The sequence below is a fragment of the Pristis pectinata genome, chromosome 26, assembly GCF_009764475.1.
Source record: "Pristis pectinata isolate sPriPec2 chromosome 26, sPriPec2.1.pri, whole genome shotgun sequence".
NCBI classification, from domain to species: Eukaryota; Metazoa; Chordata; class Chondrichthyes; order Rhinopristiformes; family Pristidae; genus Pristis; species Pristis pectinata.
This window is the reverse complement of record NC_067430.1, coordinates 31,779,695-31,793,834: the sequence shown is the minus strand read 5'-3', so window position 1 is coordinate 31,793,834 and position 14,140 is coordinate 31,779,695. Positions and strand designations below refer to the sequence as shown.

The 14,140-nt window shown below is 40.5% G+C and overlaps 1 protein-coding gene across 2 annotated transcripts in view; it reads right to left on the bottom strand.

The window, feature by feature from the left end:
• Positions 1-2,515: 2,515 nt before the first annotated feature.
• LOC127583304 (guanine nucleotide-binding protein G(I)/G(S)/G(T) subunit beta-1) overlaps positions 2,516-14,140 on the bottom strand; it is a 67,111-nt gene continuing 55,486 nt past the window's right edge. For both annotated transcript variants that reach the window (XM_052039143.1, XM_052039144.1), the window contains exons 7-11: positions 9,594-9,660; positions 7,382-7,583; positions 6,105-6,321; positions 5,639-5,749; positions 2,516-4,000 (exon numbers count right to left, since the gene is read on the bottom strand). In XM_052039143.1, coding sequence (XP_051895103.1) covers positions 5,643-5,749; positions 6,105-6,321; positions 7,382-7,583; positions 9,594-9,660 — 593 coding nt within the window. In that variant the 3' untranslated portion in view covers positions 2,516-4,000; positions 5,639-5,642. The remainder of the gene's footprint in view (positions 4,001-5,638; positions 5,750-6,104; positions 6,322-7,381; positions 7,584-9,593; positions 9,661-14,140) is intronic.

The window sequence follows — 14,140 nt, the reverse complement described above, 5'->3', positions numbered from 1 at the left end:
GTGGAACTGCACCCTCCGAGGTAACACAATGGTTTTTAAGGCATTGACTATTTATCATTTAATATTTCAGCTTTGAGCTATGCCATGACAAGTTAGAAATATTTCTGAACTAAACCTTTTAAATCTGGGTCCAGCTCATAAGAACCTAAGAAACAGGAGGAGGAGGCCATCTGACCCATCGATCCTGCTCCACCATTCAATAAGATCATGGCTGATCTGGCTGTGGACTCAGATCCACCTACCTGCCTTTTCCCCAGAACCCTTAATTCCCCTACTATGCAAAAATCTAACTGTGTCTTAAATATATTTAGTGAGGTAACCGCCACTGCTTCACTGGGCAGAGAATTCCACAGATTTACTACTCTCTGGAAAGTAGTTTTCTCATCTCCATCCTAAATCTATTCCCTAAATCTTGAGGGCACGTCCCCTAGATCTAGTCTCACATACTGGTGGAAACAACCTTCCTGCCTCTATCTTATCTATCCCTTTCATAATTTTATGTTCTATAAGATTCCCTCTCATTCTTCTGAATTCCAGCGAGTATAGTCCCAGGCGACTCAATCTCTCCTCATAGGCGAAACCCCTCATCTCTGGAATCAACCTGGTGAACCTCTCTGTACTGCCTCCAAAGCCAGTATGTCACTCAATTTAGTGTCATCAGCAAAACAGATACACTACACTCAGTCCCCTCTTCCACATAGTTAATGTACATCGTAAACAGTTGCGGGCCCAGCACCAACACAGACAGCACTCTGCTCTCACTGATTGCCACCAGAGAAACACCCATTTAATCCCATCTCTGCCTATTTATTAACCAATCCTCTATCCATGATAATACCTTACCCCAACTCCATGCATCCTTATCTTATGACAAGTCTTTTTATGCAGCACCTTATCAAACAGCTTCTGGAAATAAACCATTTGATAAACAGACTCCAGGCCCAACTATCTTCAGCTGATCTTCTTTCCTCATGTGAGAAATGAGGATGCTCACTGATTGCAATATCCAATTCCATTCACAACTTCTCAGAACATAAAACAGTCCTTGCCTGCATGTAGCAAGACCTGGGCCACATTCCAGTAGGCACTGACAACAATCAAACCAGGTGTCAATGGCCAGAGGAAGCCTAACTACCTATCCTTGATATTCAATGACATTACCACTCAAGTCTCATGTATTGCCATTGACCAGAAAATTACTTGGAAGATCCACATATAGAGTGTGGTTACAAGAGCAAGCTTGAGGCTAGGTATCCACTGTTATGTCTCTCACTTCCATACTACACAAATCCTTTTCATCATCCACAAAGGCACAATGCCCAAGTGTGATGGTATATTCCCCATTTTCCTAAATGAATGCAGCTCCAGAGGCTCAAGACCATCCAGGTCAATACATTCCAAATGACTGACACCCTATCCAGACCACCAGCACCTTGCCACTGCAGTGCATGGAACTACAATGGATCTGTACAAGGCACATCAGAGCTACTTCAAAGCACCTCCCCAACTTTACAAGGGCAACAGGTGCAGGGGAACACATTCATCAGCATGTATCCCTCCAAATCACATCTTCCTAACTCAGAAGTATAGCAAAGTTATTTCATCAGTACTGGATCCAATTCCAGCAACATATTATTCATGTGGGAGAATATTTACCAGACTGCAGCAGAAGGTAGTAGCTGCTCACCATTTCAAGGGAAACCAAGGCAAAAGTGCTGACCCCATTAGTGATGTGCTCATCCCATAAATACAATGTTTTTAAAAAGTTACAAACTGCACAAATATACCTTTACATTCAATTCATTCCCCCTTTCTAGCTCTTTTGCAAATTCATTGAATGGAAAGCTCCTTTTGAATATAGAAGTGTTTCAGATCAAATCTCCAGTCTGCTCTTGAACATTCTACGAAATATCATGGGTCAACAGATCACAAGATCAAGCCTGACGACAAAAAACAGTTATTCAGATCTATTTCAGCGAGCATGGGCCATAGCCAGACATCAGCTGGGAGTAACTGCCCTCCCAGGAGCAGAGAAATAAAATTACAACATAACAGCAGTTGAGAAAAATGACATCAGAATTTCTGACACTGGTAGCAAGGTTAGTATCTGATTTGTTTTATTAATCCAATTTTTTTGTGGCTAGAAATCATACATTACATTCATAGCATGCAACATACAAGGTACAGTGTACATGATACTGTGCAATAGTGAGAAAGCTTTGCAAAGGTAAATGAAGACAACACTGGAGACAAGTTTTGAAGAGTTAGTGTTGTGCTGTGATAACTGTCTAATTTTTGATTATTGTCAATTACCCTACTGTAAGTGGTCAGATACATCATGTCCTCCCATGCAGTACTGAAACTATGCATGAAGCATTGCTGATGCTCCATCTCATAACTGGAAGCAGGCTAGGAATGGGCACTGTTATAAATTTATTTAAATTTAGTTTCTGGAAATTTCTAATTAGTAAGACAATTTAAGGAAATACATTAAAGGAACCAGCCAAGACATCACTCGTGTCAAACTGCTTTATTACATCTTAAATAACAGTACATTTTAATATAGTATCTATCTTGCATCCAGCTTTCTTGTAGTACACCGACTTTAAAATTAAATACAAAAGGCAAAAGGAAAGTTGAGGAAAGACCTACAGAATTAATGGAAAGTTGCTGGTCCAGGCCTACGCACAATTACAGCACATCTGTACAATTTTGCAGGGATAGAATGGAAAAGCTACTAATGCTAGTAAAGAGCACTTCTGTTTACAGTAAAGTATGGCTGCAGAAAGTTCTGCTGTTCAATTCAGCAAATTCAGAAAGCCAGAAACCTGTCCCTTACAAAATGATTCTAACATTAAGCTTTCTACAAATTTCAATTTTTAATGGATAAACAGGATGGTTTGTTTAAGAATCATTTGTGAAGATCATTTAAACAGGTCAAGTTTGTTGTGACGGCACTACTCAAGAAAGTGCATAGCTTTTTATTCATTATGCACAGGGCGGCCATGAGTACAATGGTTACAATTTAACAGGTGTGTCTTAAAAGAACATCTATTGACTTAATTCCATAAGCACTTTATGCAATTCTACAGCATGCTTCTATAAGAGTAAACCCATGGTAAAAGGAAAAACAAAAAAAAAACTCCCAAAAAAAATTAACTTAGAAATTTCAAGATTATTTTCAACATTGAACTTACATCATTTGATACACACATTGACCAGATCCAAGCACAGGACATCTGCAGCTGCTAAAAGCAGGAATCTCCAGTAAGCATAGGCCTGCTAGGCCCTGAACAACTTTACCAAGAAACCAGTCAGCTTAAAATTCATTGGGGAGTTTTCATTTTTCTATGTTATCCACTAAAGTGTAGAGGGGGAAAAATTACATTTTAAAAACAAGCGTTCATTACTATGACCACATCTTGGTTAGTTTAGTTCCAACATATTTCATACGCAATATCTGTGCAACAAAAGGTCCATGACACAGGACATGACCAAAAAAAGATAGCTTTGATACTAATTTACAGTCACTGACAAACCAGGATGATGCTGCTCAAGGACTCCCTTGTAATCCAGAAAATTTCATACTTAAATTGCTCAGCTAAAAACAACTTAAAAATTGAGATGCGTGTTAAAACAGTTTTTAACCCTTAACTGGCAGCAAACCCGCATGGTTCTAAAACTTTAAACTACTGAGAAAATTAGCGATGTATTCATGATTACCAAGTTTTCTTTTAAAGTTACATTTTGCGGGATAATAGTGTTTTCAAGACAAAACAAAATAATGGTCCCAAAAGGAATGCGCAATCTTTTTTTTATATATATACCACAGAATCTTCCATTTAAAGTTGTCTAACTTTGTGCTCTTCATTATAGCAAAGGTTAAAAGTACATTTTGCCCTTTGAAGTTGGGGGTGTCCAAGTCAGTATCAGTGGATCGGATATGCAACGTAATTGAATGTGGAATGATCTTCCAGTCACCTTGGAGTCCGTCTGCAATCTGAAAAGGTGAAAACAATTCATAATGACTGTTGTACCCTAACTTCTTGCTTAGGGTAACATTGGAAACAAGCATTCACTGAACCAGCATACACACAACTTAACCAAAAAACAAAAGACTGCATATGTGTTCAACTTAACCTTCCATTCCATGGCACTTGCTATTGTTAGACAACAAATACACATCAACATTATTTTTTTAAAACTAAGCAATCAAATTATGACCTATATTTCATTCATTAAATGATCACATCCCTTAGACTCCCGTATGAAACATTTAGCTTAATGCTTTGGAAATATGGAAGGTATGCCCAATTTTCAACTAGCTCTAATGCATCAGATAAGATGATCAGATAAGTCTTTCACCAAAATAAAACTTGTGGTCTTCCCTGGTGGAATGTCAAATCAAATGCTGATGATGCTTTGCTTGAAGTTAGTTTATTAACATAGCTAACACCAAGCAACCAAAGACTTGTATTTGTAGACATTTTTGGTATGGTAGCTTGCACAGATCAAGTTATGGCCAGTGATATTGTGGGACTAAAAGCATTATTTTACAAAACATTTGCTTAAAACATCATAGCAGCAGGTGATTCCCAAAACATCCAATTGGTCAAGAGGGATGTAAAAAAACACATGGAATGAAGGAAGAAACTTGTATACTAACTCAGGAACTGGTTGCCAAATGGAAGATGTTAACTTTTCAGTTCAATGATCCAAACTGCTTTACCAATGTGCAACTTTTTTTTAAAAAAAATATTTCTCTAGGATCATCCCATGAATTTCACACGACAGCTTCCACCTTTGAAAATGTGCAATTTTCACCTTGCTAATACTATAATTAAGCTCACTTATGTGCAACTAACCATGTCTCAAGTCTAAAATGCCCCAAGAAATCAGTTTATCATTAACATTACAAGTGAAATGCCTTTTTTCAGACATTTGATCAGTTTGCTGTATGAATATCAGATTTGGAGTACATCCAGCCATTCAATCTGGACCAGCCTAACACACAGATTGCTGAACTTTCTTTTGAATTGTTGAGAACCCGTCCCAGAAACTGCAGGAAAACTTTTCTGTTAATTTGTTACTTCTCTCCTGATTCCCAGTAAACTATATCCAAAAAAAAACTATTTTCAGAAACCTACAGTTACATTGGAAGAACATTCATCCTTCCAGACTTGTGCAACCTGGTTTGAACAGACTTTTCTCTTCACAAAACTATCACATTAACCAACAACAACCAGCACATTTTCTAGATTTTTTATGAATTGGCATTCCAAAATACAGAGGCCAATATAGATGTCACCAAATGCAGTGAGATTTCTTGGAGCACCATAACAAACTGTTCCACCAGTGTCTCCTATATATTAAGTGTTTAAAAAGTGCATGTGGACTCTGCCTATATTTGAAATAGCTGTGAATTCAGTGCAGGATGAAAACCTTCAATTTATATGACTTGAGAGATGAGAGGACACTAACTGCATTTTCTCGCATTAAGTCAAAGTGGATTAACGGAAATGATTTGCTTTTGTACTAGATTGTCACATCAAGTTTGAACTGAGCCCAGTAAAAGAAACAAGCCTGGAAAATAGTGACAAAAATGTTAGTTTAAAGCACGACTGGTGAACAAACTTACAGGTTTAGTTCCAGATCTTCAGAAAACTATCCCATGATCCTGTTGCAACTGCCATGCCATCATCAGTAACACCCAGGCAGCTCACGCGGTTATCATGGCCAGCCAGAACACCTGAAATAAAGAAGGTCAAAAGCTTCAATATTATGGAACTAAAAATTGTACTTGGCTTTTGATAAGGGAGGAGAGGGCAGTACAGAAAATCAGCAGGAAAAGAAATTTAGTAGTTTAATATGAATCAAATATTAAGAAGATTTGGGCCTCTGTTGACCCACATTTGGTATTTTATAAAACCATCATTTTTGCCATTATATACACATTGAAAACTTATTGCTAACATTTTAATGCTGTTTTCAGAAATGATGCAAAGATACACACTAGGAAACAGAACAGTATCAAATCAGAGATCTACTAGCAAATATTTTCATAACCAAAGGATAAAATGACATAATTAGGATGAAACAAATACCAGCACGGTCAGCTTTCAGAGTATCCCAAACATTGCAATTGAAGTCATCATAGCCAGCTAGCAGGAGACGACCACTCTTGGAGAATGCCACAGATGTAATGCCACAAATGATGTTGTCGTGGGAGTACACCATCAACTCCTGATCAGCACGCAGGTCAAACAGCCTGCAGGTGGCATCATCCGAGCCAGTTGCAAATGCATTTCCATTAGGGAAGAACTGAAAGTAGGAAGAGACTTGCATTTATACAGCACTATTCACAACCTCAGTACATCTTACATTTTAGTACCAATGAAGTCCTTCTGAACTGTAGTCATGGATAAAATGTAAATTGATAGCAACCTACTCACAAAGCAGTCTGGTAATTTAGTGATGTTGGCAATGATACCAGTGATAAATCATCTTATGGTTCATGGGTTCCTGTATGTTCCTTGGTCTAACATATTCATAAGACAGACATTAAACTCGAAAATGGTCACAGACATTGAACAGTTTTTTCAGACTTTGAAAAGTCTGCCATCAGTATCCACATGAAAGATTCTCTTATGTTGGATTTCTAGGTTCCTATCTTCTTGAACTGCTCCACAGATGTCATTTAGAGGAAGGGGCCTAGCCCTGCCTTAGAATGACCAAATTAATTTTAAAAGGAGTCAACTTTTGCAATTTACCTGACAGCTGACTCAGGAACTGCTGAACGAAAATGTTCAAGCACTGGCATGTTGCAATGTTTTTCTGAGGAACACAACTGAAGATGAAGTATTATTTTGAACGTCAAGGCCAAGATTGTGGGGTAACTAAGTTTCTCCTGCTCTTTGGGCACTATGCACAAAGAAAATCGACAAGCCGACAAGAAAATCAACAATTCAAGGAATGAGAGGGGGCACGGAAGTGAACCTTTCCAGTAATGTCCACACAATTTTAAACTTCGATGGCAAAGCAGCATGAGAAAAAGCTACCAAGACTTGCCCCAATTCTGCGTGAGCTTCAAAATAATATGGGTTTGCTGGGATGCACTTCCCCCAGAACACAAACACTGCACATCATGACAAGCAGTGATAGATACATTGTTACATTGAGAAGTTTTGCAATCCAATCTCATCTAACTGTAAATGTATTAATTTGAACTAGAAGAATCTGGGAAAATCTAAACCTTAAACCTTATTTTTATGCCATTTATTTCAGGAAAATAATGGATATTTTACCAGAACTCTGTATTGTGGTGAAAAGGCAGCAGTACTGCAGTCATACTTAAATGGACTGAAGAAAAGGCTAGACTTACACAAATGGCATTTATATCAGACTCATGTCCAGTGAAGGTCTGTCTGCACATGCCTTCTCGAATGTCCCAAAGTTTGCCCGAGGCATCACAAGCACCAGAGACAAAAAGCCTTGTATCAGGGGCAAGAGAAAGGCTCATAACATCACCAGTATGGCCAGTAAATGTGGTTGTTTGCTGCCCAGTTTCAATATCCCAAAGAGCACTGTTGATAGAATATGGAAGAAAAAACTTCAGATTTCACAATAAATGTATAACACAAGTAACAGTTAAACTATTTCAACAACTTTACTTGGCAACATATTCAGAGAAATCAGAACATTAAGGTGTGCTTAAATCTGCATGGATCTTTAACTCGATGTTAACAATAATCTTTGCTTCCTCCCTGGCTACCGGAGTGGTACCAGAGCATTGGAGGATGGCAAATGCTGTTCTGTTGTTCGAGAAAGGTAATAAAGATAATCCTGGGAATTATAGACCAGTGAGTCTTACGTCAGTGGTGGGTAAACAATTGGAGACGATTCTTAGGGACAGGATTTAGAGCATTTGGAGAAGCATAGTCTTATTAGGAATAGTCACCATGGCTTTGTGCAGGGCAGATCATGCCTCACGAGCCTGAGTTTTTCGAGGAGGTGAAAAAAACAAATTGATGAAGGTAGAGCAGTGGATGTGGTGTATATGGACTTTAGTAAGGTATTTGATAAGGTTCCACATGGTAGGCTTGTCCAGAAAGTCATGAGGCACAAGTCCATGGAAACATGGCTGTGTGGATTTGGAATTGGCTCGCCCACAGAAGACAGAGGGTGGTAGCAGATAGAGAGTATTCTGCCTGGAGGCCGGTGACTATTGGTGTTCTGCAGGGATCTGTTCTGGGACCCCTGCTCTTTGTGATTTTAATAAATGATTTGGATGAGGAAGTGGACGGGTGGGTTAGTAAGTTTGCAGATGACACAAAGGTTGGAGGTGTTGTGGATAGTGTAGAAGGTTGTCAGAGGTTACAATGACAGGATGCAGAGTTGGGTGGAGAAGTGGCAGATGGAGTTCAATCTGGTAAAGTGTGAAGTGATGCACTTTGGAAGAACAAACTTGAACAAGGTTAATGGCAGGATTCTTTGTAGTGTGGAGAAACAGAGGAATCTTGGGGTCCAAGTCCATAGCTCCCTCAAAGTTGCCACTCAAGTTAATAGGGTAGTTAAGGCAGCATATGGTGTACTGGCCTTCATTAGTCAGGGGATTGAGTGCAAGAGCTATGAGGTCATGTTGCAGCTCTATAAAACTCTGGTTAGACCACACTTAGAATATCGTGTTCAGTTCTGTACACCTCATTTATAGGAAGGATGCAGAAGCTTTAGAGTGGATGCAGAGGAGAACTACCAGGATGCTGCCTGGATTAGAGAACTTGTCCAATGAAAAAAAAGTTGAGCAAACTACAGCTTTTCTCCTTAGAACGTAGGAGGATGAAAAGCGACTTAATAGCGGTGGTATGTCTCATAAGATTATGAGAGGCATAGATAGAGTGGACAGCCAGCACCTATTTCCCAGGGCAGCAATGGCCAGTATCAGAGGACATCTGTTTAAGGTGAGTGGAGGGAAGTTTAGGAGAGATGTCAGAGATAGATTTTTTTTTTAAAAAACAGGATGGTGGATGCCTGGAACGCATTGCTGGGGGTGGTGGTAGAGGCTAATACAATAGGGACATTTAAAAAACTCTTACATAGGCAAGTGGAAGGAAGAAAAAAAAAGGAGGGTTATGGGTTGTGTAGATGGCCAGATTGATCATGGAGTAGTTTACAAAGGTTGGCACAACATCATGGGCCGAACAACCCATACTGTGCTATACTGTTCCACGTTCTACAAATCCAGCATTGCTTTTGGATAATCAAGGTTGTCATTAAAATTTCAATTCTGAAACACGATTAAAGAAACATAGCCAATTAAAGTAGACCATTTAGTCCCATGAGCTAGAGTTATTCACTAAGATTGCAGTGGAACTGTTTCTTTAGAAACTGTTTACTCTCACCTTTCTGCTCTTTAAGGACAATTTTTAGTGACTTTTCAAAGCAGACAAAATGCATATGGCATTGAATATGCTTAGATCTTCAAATAAGTTGCTGCAAAACTAAATATTGTAAGGAAAGCATGTTGCCCATTTGACAAAGTAGACCTAAAAGATGAATCTGTTGAGCAGGATCGTCAATATGGTTTCAACACTAACCAGGTGGTGTCTCCTGAACTGGTTACAATTTGGTTATCATCCAGGAAGCGGCAACAGGACAGGTAACCTGTAATCAGCAACAAGTAGAAATTAATACAGTGAGAAGGACATACAAAAATGCCAGTTTGCATTCATCTTTAACAAACCTGCTCCTGTAGTCTTTAAACAGTGAATTAGTTTACAGTAATTCAACAATATGCATTATGCACTTTTTAATCAATTCTTTCAAGCTAACAACCTTTTTTCTGCAATATAGTTTCAGTCACTTATCTTTCTGTAACTTAACTCCATGCCCATTTTTGGGACAGCCTAGATATATGGCAAGCTATTCAACTCTCGTAGAATCACAGACAAGCCAAATGCCATCTTCACATATGTCCTGCTTGTAGAATCTACAAATGAGCTAGTAAAGCCACTGTCTCACAGCTCCAGTAACCAGTGTTTTATCTTGACTTCTGGTGCCGTGTGGCGCTTGCATGTTCCCCCTCTGACTGTGGGTTTCCCCTGGTTGCTCCAGTTTCCTGCCACATCCAAAGACATAGATTGGTAGATTAATTGGTCACTATAGATTATTCTCCAATGTGTAGAATTTTGTTTTGGAAGGGGAGGCATGGGTAAGATTTGATGGGAATGGGGCAAGAATAAAATGAGTTTGTGCAAATATGGGTGCTTGATGGTGGACCCCGACTCAGAGGTCTGAAGGGCCTGTCTCAGTTTCTTCAAAATCCATACTGGTACACGGCCAAGATCAATTAATGCAACAAGTCAAGCACCGAAGCTGGGATTTTCTTGTATGGCTCCATTTGTCACAGACAAATTCAATGTGCATCGCAGTAGCACAGTAATCCACTTCAGCTTGTATCAATACACGCAATAGTGAGAGATGCAAGAGATGGGAGAGTTGTACTACTGATCAGGGAGAATGTCACAGCAGCACTTACAGGACATCCTGGAGGGCTCATCCAATGAGGCAATATGGGTAGAGCTCAGGAATAAGAATGGTGCAATCACTCACAATGGCAGAGTTATACTATAGGCCTTCAAAAGCCAGCTGGAGATAGAGGTACAGATATATAAACAGATTATAGAAAGATACAAGTAACAGGGTAGTTGTAGCAAGTGACTTCAATTTCCCCAATATTGACTGGGATTCCCTTAGTATCAGAGACTTAGATGTGGCAGAATTTGTTAGGGGGTTTGGAGAAAGTGCAAAAGAGGTTCACCAGGATGTTGCCTGTATTAGTTATAAGAGGTTTGACAAACTTGAGTCGTTTTCTCTGGAGCAGAGGCTGAGGGGTGACTTGATAGAAGTATATAAAATTATGAAAGGCATATAGAACCATAGAAAACTACAGCACAGAAAACAGGCCATTCAGCCCTTCTAGTCTGTGCCAAAACATTATTCTGCTAGTCCCACCTACCTGCCCCCAGCCCGTACCCCTCCAGACCTCTCTCGTCCATGTATCTATCCAATTTACTCTTAAAAGAGCGAGCCCGCATTTACCACATCAGATGGCAACTCATTCCACACTCCCACCACTCTGAGTGAAGAAGTTCCCTCTAATGTTCCCCCTAAACCTTTCCCCTTTCACCCTAAAGCCATATCCTCTCGTACTTATCTCTCCTAATCTAGGTGGAAAGAGCCTACTTGCATTAACCCTGTCTATGCCCCTCATCATTTTGTAAACGTCTATCATACCTCCCCTCATTCTTCTCCGCTAAAGTCCTAACATGCTCAGTCTTTCCCTGTAACTCAACTCCTGAAGACCCGGCAACATTCTTGTAAATTGTAAATCTCCTCTGCACTCTTTCAATCTTACTGACATCCTTCCTGTAGTTCGGCAACCAGAACGGCACACAATATTCTAAATTTGGTCTCACCAATGACTTATACAACCTCACCAAAACATTCCAACTCCTGTACTCAATACTTTGATTTATAAATGCCAGGATGCCAAAAGCCTTTTTTTTACAACCCTGTCTACCTGTGACTCTACTTTCAGGGAATTATGTATCTGAACTCCCAGATGCCTTTGTTCCCCCGCACTCCTCAGTGCCCTACCATTTACTGTGTATGTCCTCCCTTGATTTGTCCTTCCAAAATGCAACACCTCACACTTGTATAGAGTATATAGGATAGACAGAATCTCTCCCCGCCCCCCCCCCACCACCCAGAGTGGAAAAGTCAAATACTAGAGGGCATAGCTTGAAGGTGGGAGGGGAAAAGTGAACGGATTTATGAGGCAAGTTTTTTTAAAATTAACAGATTGGTAGGTTGCTGGGGAGGTGGTGGAAGTGATATGACAGCAATGTTAGAGGCATTTAGACAGGCATGTGAACAGGCAGGGAGTGCGGGGGTATAGACCATGAGCAGGCATTTAGACAGGCATGTGAACAGGCAGGGAGTGCGGGGGTATAGACCATGAGCAGGCATTTAGACAGGTATGTGAACAGGCAGGGAGTGCGGGGGTATAGACCATGAGCAGGCATTTAGACAGGCATGTGAACAGGCAGGGAGTGCGGGGGTATAGACCATGAGCAGGCATTTAGACAGGCATGTGAACAGGCAGCGAGCGCGGGGGTATAGACCATGAGCAGGCATTTAGACAGGCATGTGAACAGGCAGCGAGCGCGGGGGTATAGACCATGAGCAGGCATTTAGACAGGCATGTGAACAGGCAGGGAGCGCGGGGGTATAGACCATGAGCAGGCATTTAGACAGGCATGTGAACAGGCAGCGAGCGCGGGGGTATAGACCATGAGCAGGCATTTAGACAGGCATGTGAACAGGCAGCGAGCACGGGGGTATAGACCATGAGCAGGCATTTAGACAGGCATGTGAACAGGCAGGGAGTGCGGGGGTATAGACCATGAGCAGGCATTTAGACAGGCATGCGAACAGGCAGGGAGTGCGGGGGTATAGACCATGAGCAGGCATTTAGACAGGCATGTGAACAGGCAGGGAGTGCGGGGGTATAGACCATGAGCAGGCAGATGGGATTAGTTTCGATTGGCATCATGGTCAAAGGGCCTGTTCCTGTGCTGTACTGTTATGCGTTCTATAATACACAACTTTAGGAACAGTGAGAGACAACTATGGGCCCTCCTTCCACTTTAACTACAATCGTGCTTAGGTTCAACCTCCACATAGTGAATACAAAACCTGTGGAAGAGTTCTACCCACTTAATCAAATCACAAAGTTGAGTTTAAATCCTAGTCCATTTTGAGCATAAAATCTGAAAAGTACTGAACTCAGGAGGTTCCATCAGTCAAATAAAATATTACAGGGCGGTCCTGTCTACAACAAGAGGTAAAGACTTCACTGGCTATAAAGGAGAGATCCAAGGCAGTTTGAGGTCATAAAAAAGGTAATACATGGTTTAAAGTAATTTTTGATACAACAAAGAAATTTGGTAACTCCATCCAAATTTTATGCTGAATCTTATGATATAAGGGATGCAATACTGGAATAAGAGTCTATCTGGTTGTCCACTTCCATCAATCTGCTTGGGAGCTGGAAAGCAACAACAGTAATTTAACCCACTCAAAGGGAAGGCAAATTAACGATTTGACACACTGATTCATTTGAGGCTAGACTTCAAAAAAGCTTGTACGTTCTCCATAGGGAAGGCCTGCTAACGTCTGGAAATATCCTCAGGTGTTCATGTCACTGACTCTCCCAGAATGAGGTGGCCATCAGGGGCAGTGACTCAAACTGCCACCCCCTCAAAATAAACCTGTGAAAGCTATTTAGCAACAGCTGTCCCCTAAAGGCTGAGCATATTAGTAAATAAATAGCATTTGGTCTCCCACACAGGGTTCATTTATACTAATCTAGATCAGATTTGGAAGTTATTACAAAAATGACTGCTGCTATCAGTCTAAGCAACTGGCACGAGTTCTAACCTGAACAGCAGGATACAGGAACATCTTGGGTTGTTCTTTTCCAGGTGAAAAGTAATACCATGCCAGACGTGCCAGAGCACATGAGAAAACAATAAGCCTTGCACTGGTTGCAGCTGGGAACAGAACCCAACAAACCCAAGAATTAGTCTTTCTATGTTAAGTGGCTCAGACTGGAGCACCACCAGCATCAGGAAGATCAGTGGCGAATCATTCAAAAAGATGCAGTTAATATGCACATTATGCATCTTCTGGTCTCGCTAACCTCAACTGGATCTTAACTCTCCCTCAGCATTTTGTGCCAGAGAAGAACGAATAATTATTGTAATTCATATAGATGCTCATTAAATTTTACCAATTGCCTATCCATCATTAACCCATTTAGTAATGTTCCCCAATTTACAATAGCCAACTTCCACCTCGTATCTTTGTGACTTTCTTTGTTCAGTTTCAGTAGCCTAGTTCCTGATTCTATTGCCTCACTCTCCACCTTAATGAACAATTGTGCTTTGGCTGCTCTTCCCTCAAGGACCATGCACAAAATTGAGTAGTTCCTTTCACAATACCCAGTATAGTTCTGTCACATCAATATAATGGTCTAAGGAACTATTACAGCTACTTCAGGAATTCCTCTTCCAGTTAT